The 27,864-nt window shown below is 45.8% G+C and overlaps 1 protein-coding gene across 15 annotated transcripts in view; it reads left to right on the top strand.

Moving 5' to 3' along the window:
- Positions 1-27,864, top strand: part of DHX40 (DEAH-box helicase 40) — a 1,529,377-nt gene that overhangs the window by 845,785 nt on the left and 655,728 nt on the right. For all 15 annotated transcript variants that reach the window (XM_069615133.1, XM_069615132.1, XM_069615130.1 and 12 more), the window contains one exon: positions 17,109-17,291. In XM_069615133.1, coding sequence (XP_069471234.1) covers positions 17,109-17,291 — 183 coding nt within the window. The remainder of the gene's footprint in view (positions 1-17,108; positions 17,292-27,864) is intronic.

Raw genomic sequence — 27,864 nt, 5'->3', positions numbered from 1 at the left:
CCCTCCTTAATGAGGTTCTCGCTCGCGCGGCAGAACATTTTCACATCGACACCCACGGTGTACAGGAGGAAAGGGACTTCGCAGAAGAGTTGGTGGGAGAGAGGAGGCCGGTCGCTCAGACCATCCCTATCCTTAAATCCATCCAACGAAGAATAGATCCGTCCCTGGTGAACCCAAACCTCACCAGAGCAGTCAACCCCAGGGTCGAAAAACTTTTCCGGCCAGCCCAGTCTGACCCTCTCTATATAAGAGGACATCTTAAACCAGACTCCCTAGTTGTTACCAACACTCGGAAGAGGGCTGGAACACCCTTATCTTCGTCAGAAGCTCCTCCCGACAAGGAGAGCAAGAAACTTTACGGGTTTGGCAGGAAGGTAGCCTCAACGTCCGCCTACCAAGCAAGGATTGCTAACTCCACCACCCTGTTGGCCAGCTACAACTGCCATCAATGGGAAGAGGTTGCGGCACTCATAGCCTCTGCTCCTGAACCGTTAAAGGGCCAATTGGCCCGGATCTCGGCAGAAGGGAGAGCCGTGTCTGGTTGCATATTGAAAGCAACTTTCGACGCCGCGGACAACGCAGGGAGATTGATAGCAGAAGGTACTGTTATCAAGAGACATGCGTGGTTACGGCAGTCGGGGTTCAAAACAGAAACTCAGGCTTCATTAATAGACAAGCCGGTGGAACCCGATCTATTGTTTGGGAAAGCGGTCGAAGACGCACTGAAAAACGCCAAGGACGAATACGAAACACTTAAATCCCTTGGCCAACTAACCAACAAACCCCCTAACCAGAGGGGGAACAGTAATTTTCGTCGCCCACGCGGCCAAAATTCACAAAGAGGCAACTATGCCCAGGGACAGGGTACACAGTGGAGCAACAGCCAGCAGTCTACCCAAAGTTACGGCAGGGGTAACAAAAGAGGTCGTGGGAGAGGCAGAGGCAGCCCCAACAAGGGAGGTGGCACGCCTCCACCAAAGCAGTGACGCTCAGTTCAGGGTCCCTTCTCACGCAACCCCAGTAGGGGGACGCATTTCCAACTTCACCCAGGCTTGGGAAGGGATCACCTCAGACAGATGGGTGCTGTCAACAGTGTCCACAGGATATTGTATAGAATTACTGCAGCGTCCCCGGAACCATCCTCCACGACAAAAAGTACACTCCCTAGAACATCAGAAAATCCTTCTCGAGGAGATCGCCATTCTGCTAGAAAAGGACGCGATAGAACTCGTCCCAGGACACCAGGTAAACAAGGGTATCTATTCAACTTACTTCCTTGTGCCAAAGAAAGATTTGACAATGGGCCCAGTATTGGACCTACGGCCTGCCAACAAGTATGTCAAGCCCCAAAAATTCCGTATGACCACGCTACAAGAGGTAATCCCCCTCCTAAAAAAGGGGATTACATGGCAACCTTGGATATGAAAGATGCTTATTTTCATATTTCCATGCTCCCGGCGCACAGAAAGTACTTGCGCTTCAAGGTGGACAGTCGCCACTACCAATTCAAGGTACTGCCCTTCGGGATAGCTTCAGCACCAAGGGTATTTACCAAGGTACTGGCGGTGGCAGCGGCACACCTACGCAGGGAGGCAATCCCAGTGTACCCTTATCTGGACGACTGGCTCATAACGGGGGAAACCCCAGGAATTTGCAGGACAAACATTCAAAGGACTATCGACCTCCTCCACGAATTAGGCTTCTCAATCAACGAGAAGAAGTCAAGCCTGGTGCCAAGCACCTCAAAACAGTTCCTAGGAGCAATTCTAGATACTCAGGAAGGGTTGACCTTTCCTTCGGAAGAGAGAATTCGGAATATACTACTGCAAATTCCACATTATCAGTCCGGTCAACAAATAACGGTACGCAAAGCAATGCGGTTACTGGGCATGATGGCGTCATGCATTTACCTGGTCCCCCACGCGCGTCTGCGCATGCGTCCCATGCAGGAATGGTTGGCGAAACAGTGGTCTCAGGCAAGTGGTCAGTGGGACGATCTAGTGGTCGTTTCGCCAACACTTGTACAGAGCCTACACTGGTGGACAAGAGAGAATCTCGCAAGGGGAAAACCCTTTTACGATCCCGAAATACAGGCAGTGGTGACTACAGATGCATGCCTGACTGGGTGGGGAGCTCACCATCTCCACCACACAGCTCAGGGTCTCTGGTCTCACTCAGTAGCCAAGAACCACATCAACCTCCTAGAGCTTCTGGCAGTATTCCGAGCGCTTCGGGCGTTCGAGCCCCATCTACTAAACCTGTCGGTGCAGATCCGGACGGACAGCACGACAGCCATGTTCTATCTGAACAAGCAAGGAGGGACTCGTTCGCCAAATCTGTCCAAGCTTGCCCAGAAAATCTGGATATGGGCACTCAGACGGAACATCTTCCTGTCATCGCAACATGTTCCAGGAGAGCTCAATTCCCTAGCGGATGCTCTAAGCAGAGACTCCCTCCCAGAAGAACACGAATGGGTCCTTCACAGAGAGATCGTAGAAGATCTCTTCTCTCAGTGGGGTTTCCCCACTATAGACTTATTCGCCACAAGCGAAAACAAACAATGCCCAGGATTTGCATCCAGGTTCCCCCAGCCAGACTCACAAGGGAACGCTCTGTGGATGAACTGGTCAGGGATGTTTGCGTACGCTTTTCCACCAACTCCTCTCATCAGGAAGGTGGTGTACAAGATGAACAAGGAATCGATGACGCTCATCCTAGTTGCTCCCATGTGGGCGAGACAACCATGGTTTCCACACCTACGCAGGATGGCGGTGTGCGAGCCCATCAAACTTCCAGCCTGGTACAACCTACTGTCCCAGCAACAAGGTCAAACAGTGCACCAGCAACCCAACTCAATGAACCTGGCAGCATGGCTCCTGAGGTCATAGAGTTTGGACATCTCAATTTACCACAGAGGTGTATGGACATCCTAAAAGAATCCAGGAAACCAAACACAAGGCACTGTTACTTTGACAAGTGGAAGAGATTCGTTATTTGGTGCCAGAATAAACAAATCAACCCTGTTGATTGCACTCCTTCCAACGTCGTGACATACATGCTCCACCTGCTCGATGCAGGATTGGTTTTTAACTCTCTGAAAGTACACCTGGCAGCCCTCTCGGCTTACACCACATCCCATAACAAGGTGTTGTGGTGGAAAGTACCAGTAGTTAAAGCCTTCATGGAAGGAGTAAAGAGACTTCACCCTCCTATTTCAAACCCACCGCCAGGATGGGACCTTAATGTGGTGCTAGCTAAGCTCATGGGCCCCCCTTTCGAACCCATGCATAAAAGTAGTCTCAAACACCTGACTTATAAAACGGCCTTCTTAGTAGCCATTACCTCTATAAGAAGGGTCAGTGAAATTCAGGCTCTGTCAGTGCAGGATCCTTTCATTACTATTCACAAAGACAAACTGGTTTTACGCACACACCCTAGGTTCTCACCTAAATTTATATCAAAGTTCCATGTAAACCAGTCCATCGAGCTTCCGGCTTTCTTCCAGAACCCGCAAAGCTCGGCTGAGGTGAAACTACACACCCTAGATGTGCGTAGGGCGGTCCTCTACTATGTAAATAAAACCAGACCGCTAAGGAAAACAGATCAACTGTTTGTCTCCGTAGCTACAGGCAGAGAGGGAGATCGCGTCTCTAAAGGCGCTATCTCGAAGTGGATTATCAACTGTATACAGCTGTGTTACTCTCTTTCTGAAAAAACTCGGCCTTTTACGCCAAGGGCCCACTCTACTAGAGGCATTAGGGCCACTCTGGCTTTCATTGCAAATGTTCCCCTCGACACCATTTGCAAAGCAGCTACTTGGAGCTCTATTCACACTTTTACTCAGCATTACTGCATTGACACTCATTCCAAGACAGATACACAAGTGGGACAAGCGGTTCTAAGACACCTGTTTGCTCATGACCCTTCTCACATCCCACCTCCTTCTTCTGGTACTGCTCGCTAATCTATGCACAGCATGTGATCTAAGCAGATTCCACAAGCCTCAGAAGGGATACATTACTCACCGTAATCGTATTTCTGATGCTTGTATCTGCTTAGATTCACATGCGACCCACCCTTCCTCCCCTCCGAGAGAAGGCGCATGATTGCTTGTAGTCTTACCTTTCTGTCTATCTGCTTGGATTATCTGTACTCACGCTACTCCTCATGCTTCCTCATGTCAGAAAAAATACAATCTGAGGATCCTAGACGCGTGAGGGATCTTGGGTACAGTGGACGTCACACTAGGGATAGTATTACTGGCACGCCTGTGTCGACGGCCATTTTCGAGTTTCGAAAAACAAACTGTAATACTCCGCAGCTTCCACTAGATGTCGGCCTATGTACAGCATGTGAATCTAAGCAGATACAAGCATCAGAAATACGATTACGGTGAGTAATGTATCCCATATATATACATGTATTTGGCGTCTACGTTTTCATTCTGCTTCAGTTAGAGATCAACGCATAACTCCCAACTGCATCGGTTCTGGTGCGGTACTGCTTGGTGTTAGAGTCGACGAGGAAAGCAGAACCGTTCTGATTTCTTACATTCATTCATTCTTTCAGTGAGGTGGTGATTGATACGTAGAACACGTTCTATTATGGTTTGCAAGGTATCAGGTTCAGGATTGTGTACAAGTTTGGCCTTTATTTCCTCTTGTAAATCACAATTGAATATTGTTTTCTGGGTCACCTCAGGGCATTGAACGTCTGCAGCCAGTAAATGATAATGGCTATGGTAAGTAACCAAGTCCATGGAACCTTGATATATATCCATCAGCTGATTCTGGGCGGTGGAGACAAAGTTGGGCGATTGAAAAACTTCCATGAACGTCTTCTCGAATTCAGCAAAACTGTTAAACATGGCACTGTTGGCGGTCACATAAGGGGTATCCCAGAAGAGGGGATTACCCGTCAAGTTGCTTAAAATATAACCAATTTTAGCCTTGTCCTGCTGGAAATGCATCGAGAGGTAAAGGAAAGTGGATCTGGCAGTGATTACAAAACTCTGTAAGCTTACGGGGATCCCTGTTGTATTTTATTGAGGAAACATGAGCCACTGCACCTTCGTTTATGAGGCAACAGCACCTTGGGCAACTATTTGTTTCAGCATGGTGTTCTCTTGATGCAAGGCAGCCACTTCCAACCACAGATTCTGTAGTTCATCCTTTAATTCTTGAGTAGCTTCCATATCAGGTGATTGTAGACGTCCTATTCTGTCAAAAGTGGCTGTACGTGGCTTGGGCAGGAGGTTAAGGGAAGCAGCAGCACGTGTGGCATGGGTACGTGACAACCACACCTTTTTGCCACAACAACACTTCTTCAAAATATCTTCTTTCCTGGTATACTCGCCTGCCAGGACTAACTACTAATGGTCCCTTTCCTAGTACTCTCTCCTGCCAGAAATAAAAACTCGTACAACTAAGTAATTTCAGTGGCAATATTTGTTGTTCTCCCTACCAGTATCCCTTGTCAGAAGGGCTGAACAATGGTTGCCTTTCTTTATAGTCTCTTAGTCTGTGGTACTATGGGTTACAGTTCCCCCAAGCTGGTGTCCCAAAAAAGGATTGCGCTCAGGTTGCCTCTTCTCTGCTTTTTGATAGCCCCTTGGTTGTTGGCAATGGGAGTTACAGATCTTCCCCGACTGGTATCCCATGAAACGGGAGATGCACCCTTTTTGCCTCTCTGCTACTTCTTCATAGTCTCTTGGCTATGTGTAATGCGGGTTACAGGTTTCCCCAGGTTGATATTTCAAATAAGCGGAATTGCGCTCTTTCGACTCTTATTTTTATTGTTCAGTATTCAAAATTGTTATCTATTGTCTGACTGCAGGCCAACTCACCTTCTCTGGCGTCTCTGATTAACTTTATGCTGCTTCGGTGGGCCTTCTGCATTCTGCTTGCTTCAGTGACAGCTCCCACGCACCTTCAGCGGACTGCACTTCACTTCTGCTCCAGAGCTCTGCTATCTCTGCACGGCTTCCGCATCGTTCTGCTCTTTGAAGCAGCTCACTTTGGGTTGGGAGCATGTCTCCCAACCGTCTGGGCTTCTTCTTTTGTCACCTTCCTCAACACTGCTTCCAGTTTGTGCTCACTCTGCAATTCCGTCTGTGTCTTCTGTTCACGTCAGCTTCAGCTGGTGTTTTTCGTTTTGCATCTCCAGCAATCTCGGGAGTTTGGATTGCATCTGGCTGTGCTGATACACCCTGGGCCCCCCAGCACCTCACATGCACACCATCAATGTGATTATGTATGTATGTATGCAAGTCGCTGGGGCCCCATGGTGCAGGCATGGTATTCTTTTACTAGGCATCTATCATACATGCCCAGTCAAAAAAAGCCATGCACCTCACATGCACACACTGTGATTATGTATGTGTGTGAGGCGCTGGAGGAACCAGTGGTCCGGCATCGCCCACTCTCCTATACACATACACCTGCACACAAGCAGTCATGCACCCTTACAGCCTCTCTCAATCATGCACATGATATTTTGTAGTGAGTTAAATTCACACTTCACTGCACAGATATTGTGAGTAAGGCTCGGACACAGAGGCATAGTTTTGATTGCTAAAAACCTTTATTAAAAGAAATGGATTGGAGAAAAGCCCTTCTTTCCCTGACTCTAGGAGGGGTTTCCCTGCCTCATCAAAACACACTATGGTCTCTGTCAAGATGTCCAAAGAAAAAGTCTTCTGTACTATGTCCAAAACCCTACGCTGACCCTTACACACTAAACCTGCCATAAAGTGCAAAAGGGCTTAATGTTCTCTCACTACCACTTGCAGCTGTAGTTCACAACTTAAACTTATAGTTCCAAAAGGGTGTCAAAGAAATAAACAACCAACGGTTCCAGCATCATAGGAAGGGTTTTCGCTTCCGTTAAGTTTCTTAGTTCTTTCACAGTTCACAGTCTCATAAGTGCCATGAGGGTATTCACCTTCTCTGTTTTTCCTCCACTTTCAATTATACTGTAAGGATTTCATATCGAGAGATTGTTCTTTCTTCACCCTACAATCTCTTCCTTCCAAGGGACTTGTTTCCCTTCCCCTAGGTTTCACACATTCACTTCATTTCATTTCACACTTTCTCCTCTGGCTTGCTTTCCTCACAGTTCAGGTGTGAGTCTCGTGACTCATGAACAAAAAAAAGACCTGGTATACTCACATGCCAGGACTTGGTTAAAACTTGACTTGTATTTTAGATGCTGGTCCTAGATTTGCATTCAAAGTGCCTGGTATACTGTGCTGCCAGGACTTTGCCAATGTTTTAATACTCTCAAAAGTTCATATTATTTTACATTCACGTATTGGGTCTTTGCCCACCTTTTTTTCACAACTTCACATGCTTGCCAGGCTCCCCCAGCTTCCCTGCTCGAGTTCTCCCAGGCTTTCCAATTACTTTCAATTGGCGTGCAGTGTATGCCTCGAAGCACCCCAGTGCCCCAATCTCCATGTGTGGGCTCACTGGTCTCTCTGGGCTGTTTCGGCATGCTCTGCGGTCTGTGCGTTGTCCATGGTAAGCTTTGTTTTATAGCCAGCGTTGCATAGGCTGCCCGGGCCTCGCACTGCAGTGTCTCTCCCAGTAGAGCGCCTCTTGCTCCTTACTTAAGTGCAGCAGACCTCTAGTCTTGGAGCCTCCTCTTCTGACACTACCACAATCTCACCTGCTCTCCAGTTTGCTCAGTATCCTCCGGTTTCCCAACTGGCCTTTCGTATGGTGCGCCTCCATCCTCACGGCTTGTCAGGAGTTTTAATGTTCCCGACATTGGTGAGTCAGCTGTTCGGAACAACTAGCCTGCACTGTATGGGTCTTGAGATCTTCATTAATCGGGGCGCTTTCTCGTCCCAGACGGCCCTCATAGTAAATTGTGGGCACGTGTGGGGGGGGTGGGGGGTGGTTTTGCACAATGATTAAACATGCACTAGGCATAACTGGGAAATTATACTCCAAGGAGCATAGAGGAATCCTTGGGGTTAATGTATATTGGCACCCTCTCATTGTGATTTGGAATCCATGCTAGAGGTCCTATCCAAGGTGCTTGAAAACTATAAGGACGCCTTTCCAGTTTCGGAAATTGCCATGGTGGGGAACTTTTATTCTCACTGTTTGCCTCTGTCCATAGATTTGGGGAAATAACTAGATCTTACTTCTTGTGGAATATAGTGTGCTATGACATGATTTATGGGAAGACTGGGTCTTAATAGTGGCAAATGGTCAGCTACTGGGAGATTTCCCGCCTCAGTCAACCTGGCAGAGAGACAAACTGACCTCATGGCTGCACTACATAGTAATATCTAAAAACTCTGTACTCTCGGTCAAGTTCCTTGGGAGTCCATGTGTGGGCTCACTGGTGTCTCTTACTAGGTGACCGTGATTTGGTGGTTTTATACCTCGACCCAATGATCAGTCTGCCAAGGGGTAACATGCTGCAGAAACATAGCAGTCAACCAGAAAAAGAACCAGATTGGCTGGAATAGAAGCAGCTTCGATAGCTTTGACAGACTGATTAGGGAGTTTTTGAATTGGACGACCCTCCATGAAAAGGCAAGACACCTGGGTGTTGAGAACTTCAGTATGCTCATAAAAGATAAAGGGCCTCATTATAACTCAGGCGGTCCGGAAATAACGTTGGCGGTAAACCCGCCGCCACCGTTGTTTACGGTCTGCCTGATCCCGACTCCTGCAGGCAGGAGGTGATGTTCCCGCCAGGTCTGACCTGGCAGGTTTAACACCGCCCGCCTGCAGGCGGCCGAGGAAACACCGGCAGCATTACGAGATGCTGCCAGTGTTTCCATGATCCCCATTCCCATCGAGTCCCATAGGACTCGATGGGAATGGGGATTAACACCATTCCGCCTCCGTGATTCCCGGAAAACCAGGGTTGTAATGCCCCGGTCATTCCGGGAATCATGGAGGCGTAATGGTAATACGAGTCCGGCGGTAACCAGGCAGTTTTACTGCCGCGGTTACCGCCGGACTCGTAATGAGGCCCAAAGTCATGAACTCTGTGAACAAAAAGTCTGTTCGTTCTGGGTCCAACCGTCCACATAAGTACTCAAAGGATGTTCAGATAAGAAAATGCCTAATGCGTAGAACCATCAGAGAAATATAATGGGGGCCTAGCAGTATAGAGGAAAAATCGGGAGTGAAAGGCAGGCTTATAAAAACTGGGTTAAAAGCAATAGCTATCTATTTTTTCAAAGAGATGGGGAACAGATGCTAGAGACTGTCCTACAGAATCATTGTAGAAACTTTTGGAGCATTGTTAACACAAGAGCCAGAGAAGAGGTTACAGAATTAATTAATCCTATCCCAGAAGATGTCTGGCGTAAACATTTTGAAGATTAGTATAAAAAAAAACGAGTGAACAGCCTTTTAAATTTGCTTATGGAGGACAGTGGAAGCTGGATATCACTAGGGAGCATTTACTGGCAAACATAAAATCTGTATCGAACTGGAGTGCTCCAGGCCTGAATGGCCTGTGCAACCTTGTTCTGAAGCGGGACTCTGAATTATGGGCCAGGATCCTCTGAACTGTGTTTCAAAGTGTCCTAGAATAGAAAGCCTTCCCTAAATCATGGCACTTGGTGTCATCTTTGACTCCTCATCTTTGACTCCTCTCTCTCCTTCTCCGTTTGCATTTCGGACATCTCTAAAAAGTCCAACTACCAGCTCACCGCGCCTGCCTGTGATGTCTGGGTTCCGGGCACTGTACCACCGACTGCGGATCCTGTCAGGCAATGACCGAGAAGGCTCTAAGGGAGCATAGAGGTAAACTGGTCGTGGGGAGGTTAGTTGGCGGTGGTGAGTCACCTTTGAAGAGGGAGAAAAAGACTGATGAGTGGAGGGCTTCTTCCCAACACAAAAAGTCGAAAAGGTCCCGATCGAGGAGTTGATAGCTTCACTCCTCATCTTCTTCCTCTAAGAAGGCCAAGAAGAGACGCCATAGGTCACCTTCGACCTCCAGTGATTCCTCCACGGAGGTAATCAGGTGTCCTACGAAATCCAATTCCCCTGCAAAGTGGGACACGTTTCGTAGTGAGATGATGCAAATCTTCGAGAATGCAGCATCAACCCCCTCGAGTGAAAAGCAAAAGAGCCATGCCCCAGTCACTCCACATAAGGACAACAAGGGGAAGTCAAAGACTAAATCTTTGAAGCCAAGCTTAAAACCTGCGTCACATCGAGAACATACTCGATCCGACGAAAAAGTCATCAAGCTTCGACGAGTCGAGAACCGAGTCCAACTGTGGTTCCGTCGAAAGAAGCAGAAGGTGTAGAAAACTTTGACGTCTTTCCCAACACCGGCTGCGTTGGAGCAGTCGACACCAAAATCGAGGTTGACACTGGCACAATAAGGTTTACAAACCTTTGCCCAAGAAAGACTATTTTAAGTCGCTTTCAGCCATTTATGAGGAAGACCAACCATCTGATGATGATGCCCCACTATTTGGGCTACAGTTTGGCACCTCCAATGTGCCAGAGAAACTTATTTCTGACAAATCCAGACTAATAGATTTGTATGATAATCTCCAGTCAGCTAGTGGCTTGGATACCTCGCCAGAGTTAGTTTGGCAGGCCTGACCCCTCTGAGCATGTTGACTCATCATACAGAAAACTGATGAGAAAGGTAATTGAATTCATGGGATGGAGTAGGCCTACTCCATCATTCGAACAAGATGATATGACTGACATCTTGGACCAAGGTCCCCAGAAAGATCCAATTTTACCTTTCCATATGGCACTACAGAAAAAAGTCTCTGCTAATTGGGAGACCCCAGAAACTGTGGCTGCAGTAAATAAAAACTTTGGACGGAAGTATTCCAGCAGTAACCTGGAATGTCTTACAAGCATCCTACCCCTGAAAGCTTGGTGATTCAGGTGGCTACGTCTACCTGGCAGTCGGTTTACCCATCTATCCCGCCTGATGGAAGACAAAAGAGTGGATGCCTGGGCGCAAAAAGCTTTTACTGTGGGAAGTATGTCTTTGAAATCCACTAATGTGCCTTGCACATTATCTAGATTTATGTTTACCCTGTGGGACTATGTTGCCATTGCGGCTGATCACATCCCGGAAGGTGAAGAAAGAGACGGCTTCCTGGAGATAATTAAGGACGGTAAGGAGGCAATGAGTGAATGTCTCCAGTCAGGTTTGGATACTGCAGACAGCATCAGCAGATCCATGGCTGCTAGCACGGTATTACTCAGATTTGGGTGGTTGAGGAATTCTGTGTTTGCCCCAGATGTGCAAGCAAGACTATTCAACATGCCCTTTGATGGGTCAAGGTTGTTTGGCAGCAAGGCGGATGAGAGTTTTCAGAAGCTGCAGACCTCAAAGGCCGGCGGCTAAATCCCTTAGTACCGCCATTAGGCAACCTCAACAACCCTATTCAGACTCATCTTCTTGGAGGGGTAAGTCCTTTCGTTTCTACTCCTCAATTGGAAGAGGAAGAGGATAAGACGGTCAAAGGGGTCAGAGAAGATTCCCTCGTGGTGGACGAGGGAGAGGTGCTAAGTCAGCCCAACCAGCAGCAACTTTACCCTCCGCCGTTGCTTCAACTGCCTCTTAACCAGGCAGTGACCCCTAAGACCCCAGTGGGAGGTAGATTTTCTCAGTATCTGAACGAATGGCAGGCATTACTTCAGATGCTTGGGCATTGGAAACTGTGGCCCAAGGTTACTGCCTTCCTTTTAAAAAAAAAAAAGGCCTCAGGATCATCCACCGGGATACAACTCTGTCAAAATTCCAGATCCTTCCTTCTGCAGGAAATATTGACCCTGCTAGAGAAAGGTGCAATAGAACATGTACCTGTAGCAGAGATGAACAAGGGTTGGTACTCCCTGTATTTTCTAATCCCCAAAAAGGACAGAGGATTGAGACCCATATTAGACTTAAGAAACTTGAACAAGTTCCTCAGGAAGGACAAGTTAAAGATGTTTACCCTTTCTCAGATCCTTCAGACTCTCCAACTCCAAGACTGGTTGGTATCATTGGACCTTCAGGATGCTTACTTTCATGTGCCAATCCATCTCAAGCACAGAAAGTACCTGAGGTTAGTGGTTGGTGGTTCTCATTATCAATTTCAAGTTCTGCCATTCGGGTTGACCTCTACCCGAGGGTTTTCACCAAGTTGATGGCTCTTGTGGCAGCGAGTCTCAGGAGAGGGGGGATTCACGCCTACCCCTACATGTATGATTGGCTGATCAGGGCTCGTTCACCCAAACAAGCCCGGGCAACCTCTCAGCGTAACCTGCCACTCTCTGCACAAACTGGGCTTGTCCCTCAATTACAAGAGGTTCCACTTGATACCATCCCAAAGACTCCAATTTATTGGAGCAGTCCTGGATACTTCGTGAGGAAAAGCCTCGCCCCCCGAGGTGAGAGATCAACACATTCTGCAGATGGTTACCAAATTCCAGAATGCCCAGCATCTTCCGACCTTCGATTTTCTGAGGTTGCTCGGTCTTGTAGCATCCTGCATTTTCCTGGTGCCAGAGGTTCACTTGAGAATGAGATCCCTTCAATGGGCTCTCAGATCTCAGTGGTGCCAGTTCTCAGGCAAGATGTTGGACCACCTGCAAGTTCCGAGCAGAGTTGCTCAGGACCTTCTGTGACGGGCTTGCAAAGACAACATTCACAAGGGAGAATCTTTTTGGCAACCATGGGCGGAGATAAAGGTAGTGACGGACGCCTCACTCACGGAGTGGGGAGTCCACACCGACGATCTAACAATCAGCGGTCATTGGTCTCCATCGGAGTTCAAACTACATAACAACCTTTTGGAGCTGAGGGCAATCAGACAAGCGCTGAAGGCCTTCCTGTCCTCTGTACGGGAAAAGAATGTCCTGATAATCACAGACAACACAGTGGCCATGTACTACCTCAACAAGAGAGGCTATATAGGGTCACTACCACTGTGCAGAGAGGCAACACAGCTCTGGTTCTGGGCAGTACAAGAAGGAATTTCTCTATCAGCAGTTCACCTGAGCAGGCAGAGCACAGTCTCCTACGAGTGGGAACTAGCTCAGGAAGTCCTTCAAGAGATCTTAACCCTTTGGGGAACCCCTCAGGTGGATCTGTTCACAACCAGTGTCAACCGGAAGTGCGAACAGTACTGCTCCAGGGAATTTCCACCAAGAGGTGCTCTATGAGACGCGTTCGTAGTGGACTTGGAATTTCAACTCTTGTATGCGTTTCCTCCAGTCCCCGTCATTCCTCATGTGATCAGGAGGTTGAGAACGTTCGGGAAATCCATGATCCCGATTGCCCCGGATTGGGCCAGGAGGACGTGGTACCCAGATTGGAACCATTAAGGGTTACCTAGCAGCTCTGTCCATTTTCAAGCGCTCCTCAGAGGAGGATTCATATTTTAAGATCCCTTTGATTGTCCAATTCTTAAAGGGCCTTACTAATGAATACCCACCAGTTCCATTCATTGGACCTGTTTGGGACCTCAATCTTGTGTTAAAGTTTTTATCATTTATTCCCTTTGAGTCTCTACACTCATGTCCTTTAAGACTCTTGACATTAAAGGTTTTGCTTATTGCATTAACATCAGCCTGCAGGGTAAGCCAGTTGCAGGCTCTTTCTTGCAAACCTCATCATACGATATTCTATGAAGACGATGTCACTCTCAGGGTAAAAACTTCTTTTTTACTGAAGGTAGTCTCCGACTTCCACTTGTCACAAAAAATTAGCTTACCAACATTCTACCCACCTCCTCATCCAGGAAAGGAGGAGGAGAGGCTACATAGACTGGACCCAAAAACTGCTCTCTGTTTTTATATATCCAGCATGGCTAAATTTCACCAGGTTGATCCATTTCTGACTGCATATACTGGTCCCAAATTGGGCCTTGTGGTTACCAAACAAACAATATCGAGGTGGATTATCCTGGCTATTGGCGAATGCTACAGACTAGCGGGCAAGGACCCGCCGGAAGGCCTAAGGGCTCATTCCACAAGGGGAATGGCAACCTCTGCGCCTCTTCAAAGGGGTGTCCCATCAATGATATTTGTTCAGCAGTCTCACTTGGTTGTCTATCCATACATTTGTAAAACATTACTGTCTGGATTCTTACTCCAGTCTGGGAGGACTTTTTACATAAGCCGTCCTACATTCGGTCCATGATTAGATCTAAATTTAATTGGTACTCCCACCTCCAAATTATTACTGCTTTGGGAGTCTAACATAAGATGAAGAATACGTGGGAGGACACAATCCATTCGAAGAACAAGTTACTTACCCCATGTAACTTTCTTTCGATTGGATGTTCCTTTCACGGATTCCTTATATCCCCTCCCTGTCTACCTTGCCGTACAATTTTCGTGTTACTACACTCTACGCTTTCTGTGAGCCTACGGTCTTGGGTACGCCTGGTAATTCCTCTTCAGAAGGGGGATAAAACAGAACTGAAGCCAACGGGCGCTGCATGCACTATTTATGCTGATGATGACGTTGAACGGAGGCCCTCGAGGGACATCGACTCGACGACACTGCACACAGCACCCTCTGTCAAACATTAATTCAGGAGCAGCAGAGCTGGAGAGATTATTTATCATAAGATGAGTAATACGTGGGAGGAACATCCAATCGAAAGAACATTACCAGGGGTAAGTAACATGTTCTTCTTGACCTGGACTGAATCGCAACTTGTGAAGAGAGAGGAAAGTATAGACTGTAGTTGTGAGTCTAATAAGAGGGGACACCTACCACACTACTTGAAGCAATGTCTGGACAGTCGTTTTAGTGATACATTTAAGAGAATTCGCTTTAACTTGTTACATAACGGGGGCAGTCATATTTTTAAGGGGCCAACGGGAAAGTGCAATATGTCAATTTTGTCAGGATCCTTTGGAATCCCTGAGTCAGGATCCTTTGGAATCCCTGAGGCACTTAATGATTCAATGCCCTGTTCTACAGGAATTAAGGGAAGAATATTTTAGTAGATTTGTGTATGATATTAATCTGAACAGTGAAAATGTGTGGTTATAGATGTTGCACGGGAGACCTCGTTTTTAATATGAATTGTGCAATATTTGAAGAAAGTGAAAATTGTAATATGACCTAGTTGATTGTATCTGTGATTAATGATTTTACTTTTTGATGAATAAGGTTTGTTAAAAACCAACGTACAATCAAAATAAAAACAGAAAATGTAAAAAAGTATTCTCTTATTCTGTACTTTCAGACATGAACATTTTATTCTTTTCATTGTCATAGCAAAAAAGAACGTTATATGAACTTTCTGACTTAGCAATAATACCTTATTCTGTAGTTTGACAGACATCAAAATAGTACCTTATTCTGTACATACCATACAGTAGTAGGTTATTCTGTGCATTCAAATAGACATGAACATATATTTTTCCTTTTATTCTGACACCAAAACAGTAGCTTATTTTGTATTTTATTTATTTATTTATTTTATTGCATTTGTTACTCGCCCAAACCCTTAGGTACCACGGCGATGTTACAGACAGCTTGGTTAAAAACATTACTTGGAAATTGCCAATCGGGCGCAGTACATGAGAATACAAAATAATCATACATGACAACATTAAATGCAGGGCTTAAGTACAGTGATATTTCCTGGAGCATGGAAGGGGATTTTAGTCTTGGTTAAATAGCCACGTTTTCAGAGATTTCTTGAAGCCTGAGAACGTTTGCTCATTTTTGATGGGGAGGGGAAGAGTGTTCCAATATGACCTAGTTGATTGTATCTGTGATTAATGATTTTACTTTTTGATGAATAAGGTTTGTTAAAAACCAACGTACAATCAAAATAAAAACAGAAAATGTAAAAAAGTATTCTCTTATTCTGTACTTTCAGACATGAACATTTTATTCTTTTCATTGTGATAGCAAAAAAGAACGTTATATGAACGTTTTGACATAACAATAGTCTTACTCTCTACATTCAGTCCATGATAATATTGTGTTAAATCTATACAGACATCAAAGTAGTGCCTTAGTCAAAACATTCTGACATAATAGTATCCTATCCTGCACATTCCAACATCAAAATGGCGCAATACTCAGTATATTCTGTTATAACAATAGTATGTTATTCAATACATTTTACCATCAAAACAAAACCTTAATTTGTACTGTCTGACATCCAGGTAGGACCTAATTCTTTAACAGACACAACAGTATCTTATTCTTTACATTCTGATATCAAAATGGATCTTATTTAGCAATAATAGCCTGCTCTGTGGCCTGTACCGGGTGGTAAAGGCCCGGGGGCGAGTCAATATGCCAATTAGAACAAGGACCTTTAACAAGGGTCCCTGCTCGTTACCACCTGGTGCATCCCAGGGAGCCAGTTGTTATTGCTTTTAGCACCTCAGGTTTACGAACCTGACTGCTGACATCAATGTATGTGCTTGAAACAATGGGTTACTGTTAGTGGGCTACCTGTTGTTTCAAACAAATACTCACCCAATATGGCCACCATGGAAATGGCAGGCGGGGCTCCGTACAGATCCCCTCTTCCATTTCCATAGGGGCACCACTGCATGTGAGGACGGGCCTAGCGGTTCCAGACAACTGTCGGGTAAATGGAAGCCAGGGAAGATAGAGCAGTGGTTGCGAGGAGGAGAAAGATGGTAAGCGGCTGGGGAGAGGAGGAAAGATGGCAGGCGGGTGTGAGTAGAACTTAACTAGCTCAACACGCAAGCTTAGATTATGAGACAGCCCACATTCTAAGCAATCTGATTGGCTGCCGCGCCCGCTCTAAATGTTAGTTTATATTCTGACATAATTTATTCTGGTATGATATGATTTAAATTTACATTCTAATCTCGACATTGTACCTTTGTCGACTTTCTGACCAGAGTATTGTATTCTGCGGAACCTAAAATTATACATCAGTTAGTAGAGCGCTGCACTGAACAAATAAAGGGCAAAGATATTGGCAAAATGCTTTGTGTTCAGCCCAGTAAGGTGCAAATCAGACTTGCTTACCACCCTCCACTTCCTGTACTTCTAACTGATTTTACCGATTTTCCTCCCCAACCACCATGAATTGTAGAAATTAAATGAATGGTTTTATTGTAATTTTGGTCACATAACACTTATTTTTCTGTTTTATCTCTGAGGAGCGAAGCTGTGCAAAGAACAGGGAGAGCTGGTAGAACATCATCCGGAGTGTGCTTTCGAGTTTACAGCAAAGAATTCTGGGATAAATGCATGCCAGAACACATGGTTCCCGAGATTAAGAGAACCAGTCTGACATCTGTGATTTTGACACTGAAGTGCCTGGCAATACACAATGTCATTCAGTAAGTTATGCAGTGGATTGATATTATATATGAGAGGGTGATTATTTTCTTTCAGTCGGTCACTCCCTCCCAGCCTGCTCGCTCGGACCCCATCACTGCAGGATAGAGCCTCCGCTTAGAGTTTCATAATGTGCACAATCTCGATTCCTGATGCGGACCTTAGTAGGGGAAGGCAAGTAAGAGACCACAGCTTGCTTGTCTGGTCAGGCAATGATTGTTGGCTCATTGCTGATTACTGATCTAGAAAAGTATACTATGCACATTATTGATGAAGTTCAGATTACTTTTTGGCGCCAGCTGAACAGCTTCACAATTTGGAGTAGTGTGCCAGTACTACTCTCGGAAAGGACAATGGTCCATGTGCTTTCGAAATTAAAACATGGCCAGGTAAAAATGTAATCCGCTGAATCTGTGTCCTTCAAGAGTAATCAATTGTGTATTTGCATATTATGAGGACAGTATTTCACATTTGGTGGTTTGGCTCCGTAACTTTCTGTAACTTTTTGCTAGCTTTATTGTTTTTTGTCTTTTACTCTGTGGCCATAGGGATTCTATTGAAGTTCCTCTGCCCCCTGGACCCCTTTTTTTCTGTTGTGCTGCACTTAGTAGCCCATATGGCTACCCAAGGATTGGGTGATTTACTCACCTCATTTTGTTGGCCCTAGGCTGATTCTGTCGCCCTGAAAATGCATTGTGTATTTGGGTGGGGATCACTTTAATTCAGTGTGGCTACACAAAGGTTGTAGTCACTTTTACCACATTAGAAGGCCAATGCATCTATATGGCAGCCATTGAGTTACAAATGTATTTTGTTAAGCCCTGCTCCCGACCGATTTGCCTATGTGGTCCACGATGCACACCCAAAATGAAATGGCTGTTTAGTTGATATAGGCTTATCCTGTGTGTGTCTCTCTCTCTCTCTCTCTCTCTCTCTCTCTCTCTCCCTCTCTCTCTCTCTCTGTCTCTCTGTCTCTCTCTCTCTCTCTCTCTGTAACTAGCGCCCTGATGCCTGAGGTTTTGTTGCGCTGCTATAAGTGCAAAAATAAATAAATACACTGCTAGATATGCTGCGATTGTAACCCAAAGGCCTTCAGCCTTTTTATCTGAACTCCATAGGGACTTTCTAAAGTTCCCTACTCTAACCAGTTGCTAATGTTTTAAAGGGAATTTCTTAATTGACCTTTACAGACACACTGTTAGGTTTGATGTCTTTCTTTCACGCTCACTCTCTCCGTTCTCTTTGTACTTTCCTTTCTACACCTCCTCTCCACTCCTCCCCCTTTACTCTCTCTGCTATTATGGCCCTCCTATATCTTTCATACTTTCTAGATCTCACCTCCCTCCTTTAATATCACTCCTCTCTTCTTCTTACTTGCTTTTCCTTACTGCTTTTCTCTCCTCCAAACTATACCTCCCTAATCCACTCTTCATGCCTTCCTCTACCAAACTAGTCATTTCTCCTCCACATTGCTACTCCCTCCATCACATTATTACTCCCTCCTCTAACTATTCAGGCACCTTCTTACATGCCATTCCATTCACTTTATAATCACTACTTACACTAATCTTTCTACCTACAGTTTTTTTACAACCACTCACACTCATACAGCAGTACCACTTTAACCCTAAAGCCAATACCTCACCACGCCCTGTAATCGCCCTAACAATCTGCCTCCCCTTGCTCCCACCTGCTGGTCTCTTGATCGTCTGCCACCTCCACATCTAACCACACCCGAATAACCCGCACTTCCTGCTCCCTGCTTATATCCACCCTTTCTCTACTGTGATTGGGTTTCACTCCTTGGCCAATCTGGTCCTAGCTTCCCCACCACCCCATCCCATTTTTCGGTGTGGGTCTGCCGTGTAACGGAGATGGCTGCCCAGAAAGGCAAGTGTTTGTTTGTGTTTTGTGGTCTGGGTCTCCCCTACATGAGTTCTGTAGGTGAGGCTGGGTTTGCTCCCCTTTCTTTCCCCCGTGATCTAGTGAGCTTTCAGGTTATGTTATGTCATGTTATCAACATTTGTAAAGCGCATCGGTCGCCCAAAGGCATAATGGAACTATACCCTAAGCAATGTATGCTCTGGCTGAGTACCCATAAGAAACTAAAAGAGAAATGTTCTCAAGACCGCCGGAAAGAAAAATAGACCTCAATAGCACGCAGGCAAAGAGGAATAAAATTCCAAGCCAGTCCCACAGCCACCGAGAAAGCATAGCCTCAAAACCGGGAAATCCTACGCCTAGGCACTGAGCTAGTCAAAGAAGACTGGGAGCGCCGTGCTCTCGGGCGAACGTAAGGGCAAAGCTTCACCTGAAGATATTCAGCCTTGCCAGTGTTACTCTGAAGCTCCACTAGAACCTAGGATCCCTTTTCCTAGTGTTAGGCAGAAACCTGTGCAGTTCCCTTAGGGACCACTGCAAAAGATTTAAGACTACAGGTGTTTGGCAGTAAACCCACTTGGTAGCAGTCTGTACCACACAGATTCACTTGGTAGCTGTGGCTGAGCAGTCAGACTTCCCTCAAGAAGAGTCAGGCAGTATACAGAGCATACAAAATAGGTACAGAAATACAGTAGTACAAGCAAACACTGACCAGAGCTTGGGTGTAAAAGTATATAATTATTTATTTAACACACACTTATAAAACACACTAGCACTAAATTGGTAAGATAAGTTCAAAACACAATCACTATTATCATATGTACATCCCTGATTACTTGTTGGACAAGCCTTAGTTAACACCACTTATTTCCAGACAGAGGTGAGCGCTTAATGTTCGATGGCACTCCAACAAGTTAAATAAAAAGGGAGGGAAAAGCAGAATTATGGAAGCCTACACACTAAACACTTTTCAAAGAACCACAGCAAGTTAGGAAGGCACAGTCTACTGGTGAGCAAGGAAGTTTAGGTGCCAGGCCCACTTTCAAGGGAGCCAGGCGGAAGATGCCCAAGATCAGACAGTTACACAGTCTTCAAAGTTTGTGGAGGTAGTTCGAAAAAGGTTTAGTTCAGGGCAGGAAAGTTAGCTAAGGTGTCCCAGGCTAACCCAGGTTCGAGAGACGAGGATTTAATACACCCCGTTCAAATGGTTGCAAGGGAAGCCAGGCGGAACACAGTACCTTAAATGGAGAGGATCCTCCAATGGGGGCAGTTGTTCCTGGCAGCGGGTGCAAGTCGCAGCGTCGTCCAGAGGAAGACAAGATCTCGTCATGGAGGAAGGACGAAGGTCGTTGCACTGCCAGGGAAGAAACCAGCCGCGGAGTTCTCCGGTACACTACCCTTTCGGTTTGCGGTAGTGGTGAAAATGTGGTATCCCGGTTGCCGGGGTGCTTGGCACAGGCAAGGCGGCCACGAGATGCTCCAGGAAGGCGAAAAGAAGGTAGACTGGTTATCCCCACCAGTCGAAGGAAGAAGACTCTCCGGGCTGGAGATCTCCTCTGTCGTCGGGAAAAGTGCTGAGACGGTTCAGCAGGGCTCCACCGGTGGTGTCGTTGTTGCAGGCCGGCTCAGCTTCTCCCTCCTCGGATTCTTAGGTCCTGTGGCGACTTCTGAAGTTCCAGTCCCCAAAGCCCTGCTTTTATGCAGCATACCCCTATTCACTCAGCCTAGCTGTCAATCAAACATGCTAAGTGGTGAGCTGGCCGGCTCACCACTTGGGCCAATCACACAAGAGTGCGACTTGAGTTACCAAGGTAACTCAGTCCAGGGTGCCTAAACCCCCTCCCACACCCCATGTGGTACCCAGACAGAGTGGCACCACTTTTGGAGGCTTCTGTGGAGAAGCCCGCCAAAAATGGGAACAAAGGGCTCGACTTGGGTTGGAGTCACAGAAGAGAACACAAACGCCATTTTAGAACCGAGTTCTGGCAAAAAATACCAACCGGCGAATTAATATTAAATAAACCGGCGGTATGTTCGAGGCTATAAGAATTAAATAATTAAAGTTGGTAGCCTCGAACAATGGGAAAATCCCATAGAGATATATTTGTGGTCGAATATAAAAAGTAGTATCCACTGCCACCAGCCAAAACTCGATCAGGGGGGACGGAGACGTGCCCCCTCGAACAACAGACCCCGGGGGACTGGCAAAGCCAATGGTGACTTTACATGCCCTGGGAGACAGTAGTCAGTCCCAGGGTATGGAGTCTGTTGGGGGGTCGCTACGACACCCCTGGGTTACGGCACGGAGGGTGCTGTGTAACCCACATCAAAAAAACACATGAGACCCTATGGAGTAAAAGACCCCATATCCCATAAAACACATGGAAAGTTAAAGGAACACCTCAAATCATGTCTAAGAGTGGGAGCAAAAAGTATCTCACTCTTAGCAGGAGAGAAAAAAATAAACCCCAAAAATCCAGCAAAGCTGCTGGGGGACTCACTAGGTTTGGGAAATTAGCCTTACAGAGAATTCTCCCTAACACCTAGGAACACCATGGTTCCTAGGAGAAGGGAGGAAGAATCCCGCCCTGCCACTAGCACTTCTGCTGCATTGAGAGGTGACTTCGCAATGCAACTTCCTCTCTTCCTGTCGGGGCTCCATGCATCTGCTGCTGTGCATCAGCAGCACCGTCACATCTTCACTCCTTTTGGGCAGATTATCTCTCTGAGGCTGATCCCTATTGTAGTCCAATGATGGTTCAGCTCTCTTCTCTGGATGTATTTATTCATGTGTTTTCTAGCTTTCCCGCTCGGTGGTGGTTCTAGAAAAGGTGAGAAAAGGCTTACCAAGTAACTTGTTTAGGCATGACATGAATTAATAATGGTCTGCACACAACCGTGCTGGTACGGGCGAGAGGGGAACAGGAATTGTGGCTTTCTCAAGAGATCCTGCCCTCAGGGTTGAAGTTAGCTCTGGATTTCTCTGAGAACCTCCTGCAAAGATGGACTCTTATCCCTCCTTGACTTGACAAGGCCACAGTATTTGCCTTGTCACAGCTCCCCCCCACCCCTGGGAGTCCTACAGTTACAGAGTCTGACCCAAAAGATGCAAGGGTGATTTTCTGCCAAACACATAAACAAGGAAATTTCCATTCAGCCTTCTTTCCACATCGTGGGGGTTATAAATTTGCAACTGCAAAATCACCCACTCGCAGAGTAGAAGGAGCTAAACTCATTCAAGCAAGAAAACCAGGTTTCCTAGGAGAGAGAAGGGAGGGGACTCTGGTCCTACCCATAGCTGTTCTTCAATACAAGATGGCAGAAGGTCTTTTGTACCCTCAGGCCTATCCCCTTCCAAACCACATGACCCATGACTACAGCACACAGTACACAGGTTTTCCTCAATACCAGTAAGCCCCAACCTAGGGGAGAAGAGCCCCTACTAAATAATGTAGGCATCTCAGTCTGGAAGTGTGAAGTTAGAAAGAGGAGGAAATCTTTTAGTAGAGGGAGACGTATTGAGAGGGGAGCAGGAGGAGAGAACTGGGGACGTAAAAGAGTCTGGAGGACGTTGGAGAGAATGTGTCATGAGGAAGAGAAGTTAGTGTAGAGTGGAGGAGGTTGGAGGAAGAGAGGGTTATTTTGTGGAAGAGGGAATTGTTCGGGAGATGAGGAGGTGAACTATCGGAGAGAGTGAGAAAAAGAGGGAGAGTGGGTAAGGGCAAAAGTGGGTGATATCCCTGCTAAACGGGAGGAGGGTTAGGAGTCCAGGAAGCCCTAACAAGTAAGATCCAGAGCAGAACTTGGCAGAAGTGAAGTGGTGAAATCACACTGTGGGTCATGGTCCATGGGTGCTTATAGTAGGAAAGGAGTGGCAAGTAAGTGCCCTGCTGACCAGGATCCCCCATCAAAAACTGTGAGTGTGTGGCGCTGCAGAAACTTGCCAGTTGCTTGGCCTTACTAAAGGCCCTCACTCAGGTCCAGGAAGCCCAGAAAACCTGCAACCTAAAGCCAAAAACAAGAGTTATCCCATGGAATGTCCAGCAGGGGTGGGCCTTCACCTCTTGAACTGCTGTAAGAGACTTTAGTTTTACTACCTGAACCAAGACATTATCCCTCTGTTATTGTTGTGAAAATAAAACCCATTGTACTGCAATGCCATATTTTAAGCCTCTTTGTGCATCCTACGGAGCAGCCCCCTTAAAGCACACGGGCCCCTCGAACCCTAATTCCCCGAAACAACCACCCCAAGTAAGTATGAGTTGTTGGGACAACTGTTCTCACCGTTGGTTGATATAATGCAAGCCCCGAAGTCCCAGTGCAGCCGTCACTTTCGGTGACTTTTTGGGATCTGACTAAGCAGCAGGTCTGATCTCTGATTCATGTTTCTTTTGGGAAAGTACCAGGCAGTACCTCAGGATTCCAACAATGAAATAAATCTGCTTCAGCACCCATGATAAGACAGGACCTGGAAGATGCCTAAAATTCAGCTGAAGAGACCCCACATGTGGGCCACATGCATTAAGACAGATGGCCTCAGCCTCTAGGAGGCTCATCTCTGTGACAAACAGCAGCAGCAAAGTGACAAGGTACCAGTCTCACAACAAGGATGTCTGTGAGATTTAAGCCCCAGGGCTACCCAAGGTCCTTGCATATACGAGTTCCCCCTCCAGAAATGCAAGCCATTTAGGAATAACAACTCTTTAAAGCTCCGGAGGATGAGGACAGCAGGGCAGCACTCCACACTAGTTAGGCCCACTGGTATGGTGGGGGAGGTGCCAGGTATAGGCCTCTCCTGTGGGTGAAGAGCAGAGCTTGGCCTCAGCAGTGGATTGGCTTGGCCAATGGTGTTTCCAGCCACAGTCCCTCAGCCTACCTCTGTGGTCACTTCCTACTTTGGATTCTTGGGTCTGATGATCGACTCAGGAAGGGCTCCAGAGCCTCTACTAATATTCTAAATCCTATGCTGGGGATGACTTAAACTTACTAATGGTAGGACATGCACCATTTAAACAGGGGATGGCTGCCCAATCCTGGTCATCCAGCACCTTCAGCAATTGCCCACCTAGCTATCTGCACACAAGCTTCGGCAGATGGAGCTAGTCCAGAACACTGCAGTATGCCTAATCTTTGGGATCTTGAAGATAAATATTTCTCTATTTAGACAATCCCTCCCTTGATTGAAGGTTCATACAAGGGTGTCCTTTAAGCTTATCTGTTTAGTCGTTAAATGCATTTGTGGACTGGCCAGTTCTCATTTACAGCAAACTTTGGTCCATTACACTCGTACACATTCTCCGTTCAGAAAGCCATCTACTGCGGAAAGTCCCCAAATCTTGTTGTACATCTAAAAGCAGCAGGTGATTTTCCTTAGCTGGAACCTTACTGTGAAATGAGCTGCACACCAGGCTTCGCAGGATAACTCAGCTAGCCCCTTTTCAGAAGGAACTTAATTCTTTCGTATTCTGCTAAGTTTCATTTTGGTTTTAACGTGCATGCTATGTTTATCCTGATTGGCATCCGTGCTCTGCAGGGTACAAATAATCAAAAATCAATCAAAATCACTATATTGGTGTCAGAGTTTTCCACATGACATTGTTGAGTTAAAAAGTATAAAGAAGGTGATGCATCAGGCTGCATAGAAAGTTTTTTAGTATTCAAGTTATGTCTGTAAGAGTGTGTACATAGAGAGTGGTTTTAACACTGTATGCTTGTGCAATTTCATAAGATGCTTCCTATAGAGTACTATTTGAGCTATTGTGTAGTTTTATCAGTAATTTATTATTGTGAGTTTTAAGTTTCATCTTAAAAAACATTGTTACTTTGTGTTGCAAGCATGGATATAAAGGGAAGCAAAGTTAAGGTGTACCATAAGGGTGGGGCATGCATAAAATGGACACTCTTAGTACATTGTGAAGAAGCTTTGTGAGAAGCAAAACTCACATTCTTGGTGTACAGCTTCCTGAGTGTATGTCTTTACATTCATTTGGATATTATCGTGATATTTTGTGTGACAACGCTTTTCCGATGTTGCCAGTGATGTTAATCTTTGCTGATATATTAATAGCCTGTTCTAGATAGCCTCTTGTTGAGTACTCTCAGGGAGACTCTTTTGGGGATTCCGCTGAAGCTGAACCCAGCAGTTTCAAGACAATATTTTGACTGCATCTTTCACCCTTGCCATTGCCACCACAATCCATAGGGAGACAGTGAACTAAACGGCGTAGAGTTTCAGGGCCAGGAGTGGACCACAGAGGATGAACCAATATTGTGGTAATTCATGGTAATCGCGTATGGTGTGTTTTTTATATTATTTGATGAAAAATGTAAAACAAAAGAACTAACAGGGCAGCTTGGGGAACCGTTTGAAGGAGATCAACACACAAACGCTCAATTAGTAAGTCTGAAAAAGGTGAAGAAAAAAGGAATCCGTAAATGGTGGGAGGCCATGTCTTTGTAAAACTACATTAATGTGAACAGAATTCCCCAATGTCTAGGCATATTAACTATACCTTCCTTTGAAAATAGAATCCCGATATGCTTAATGAATGGGGTGACGATACAAATCAATGTTCAGCAAAGCTTTTACAGATATTGGTGGTATAAGCAAAGTTTGGCCAAGAGAGAATCTTAAGACATTAAAGTAATTGAAGACAAAATTAGTTCTCTCCCAACTACAAGCAATTTAACTGATCTGAGCCAAAACATGGAAATCAACTTATGAAACTGACATAAAACAAAGGAAACAACATCAATTTCTTAGAGATAAAACTGATTACGAATTGCAGAGTTTGTACATGATTGGATGTAAATTTTGTCAACTGTACTAAATAGTTCCCACTGGTGTTAAACCTAAGGGAGCAGAAAAGGAGCATAATAGCACAGAGGAGGAGCCCACTTCCTTAACAGGAGAAAAGTACTTGTATTCACCTCTGGGTTTTTTAAAAACTGTAGCTCCAGGCAGCTCCTACACCAGGAGGGCAATTAGAGTATGAGAATTCGAAAGAGTGGGCAAATAAGAGGAAATGGAAAATGACCAAACTGAGACAGACAATAAGAGGCAGTTAAGGAAATAAGGATAAAACATTACGAAATCAGAATATGCTGTGCAAGAGAATGGGCTATGGGAACAAGAAGAAACAACAGAAGGCGCAACAATGGATGAAACTCAAAAATTGAATAGATCAGAACACCAACTTACAGGTGTGAAATGTAACACTTTTATGAAAGGTACCCTATTTTACTCAATTACAGATCTTGACTACGTCCGAACTTGAATTAGCATATTCAATATGATTCAGAAGATCAAACTCATGAATTGTTATCATAATTTCCCTGTGGAACAATCTATCAAGCCTAGAACAGGAGGGAAAATTAACTTGCTATTTCAAGATCTCTCCACTCTGCGGGAAGCATGGATTTGAACACTCCAGGGAAGAATGTGTCCTATGATTTTGGTGATTTATCGGAATCTGAGATTGATACAATGTGGTCGGGTAAGAGTACATTACAAAACAAGTCAAGATGTATACAACTATCACCAAATAGAATAGGTGCCTTTCAAGACCTGGTGTAAGCTATCTACACCAGTTCATAAAAAACCCACAGAGGAGTATCTAACTTGAACAGACATTTATGGAAATACTCTGATAGCTTTAAAAAAAATTTTTTCCATATAACTTTTTATTAACATTTTCATAACTTTTACACCCAAATATAACCCCTCCCCCCAGCCCCCTGATTGTCCGATCCCTGGAGTGGGTGCTCTCCTGGATCCCCACTGAGTCTTAAAGTCTTGACCAAAGTCCCCCTGATTCACTCCACCAGGCCTAGCACTGTCATTCTCCTTGGGCACCATGTCCCCTTTGCCCCTCTTGCCCCATCTTGAAGAAAACCCATGACCCGAGACCAGTCCTCCCGAAGGCCCTGTTGGTCTTCTTGCAAGGAGTATGTGACCCATTCCAGCAGGGCAAATTTCCACACCTTTACAACCCAATCACTTTGAGATGGAGGGTCTGTTGCTTTCTGTTTCTGTGCTACCCCCAGGGTCCCGCCATCATCAAGATTACGTAAACTTTCTGTTCCACTTGGGATGAACGGTCTTGAAGCTGGCCCCCTAACCCCAGTATGGACAAACCTCTATTGCCCCCTCACTTCAGCCTCAAGACCTCCTCTACCACCTTCCCTTTTACCTTCCAATATTCCTGGATATGAGGGCATTCCCACCAGATATGGTCCCATGTGCCCACCTTCCCACATTGTCTCCAGCAGAGATTCGATAGATACCAAGGGATAAAATGTGTGTAGCTTCTCTGGAGTGAGATGCCACTGAAACATACATTTTGTCCATATCTTTTGTATTTGTAGGGACCTTGCCAGCCTTGGTATGTTGGCCCACAACAGCTCCCAGTCTCCTATTTCTATGTCTTGTCATCTAACCCCCCCTCCGCGCCGCCAAAGGGTCATATATTTTCTTTCCCCTGGCGTCCCCTGTTTGATTAATGCATACATTGCCCCCACTATATGTTTGTCTCCTGAGTCAGATGTTAGATACTTCTCCAAGGGGGTTAACTCTCGCATAGCTGGCCCTTTGATTGTTAGGTGCAGGGCCCAGTGTCTTATCTCGAGGTATCAGAACCTCTCTGTCTCCTCCAGGCCAAAGTCCTCCTTACACTGGGGGATTGTCTTAATTTC

This window comes from Ambystoma mexicanum, chromosome 9, assembly GCF_040938575.1.
Source record: "Ambystoma mexicanum isolate Mex_15411 chromosome 9, UKY_AmexF1_1, whole genome shotgun sequence".
NCBI lineage: Eukaryota > Metazoa > Chordata > Amphibia > Caudata > Ambystomatidae > Ambystoma > Ambystoma mexicanum.
The sequence above is the reverse complement of the archived record's forward strand: the minus strand, read 5'-3'. Positions and strand labels throughout refer to the sequence as shown.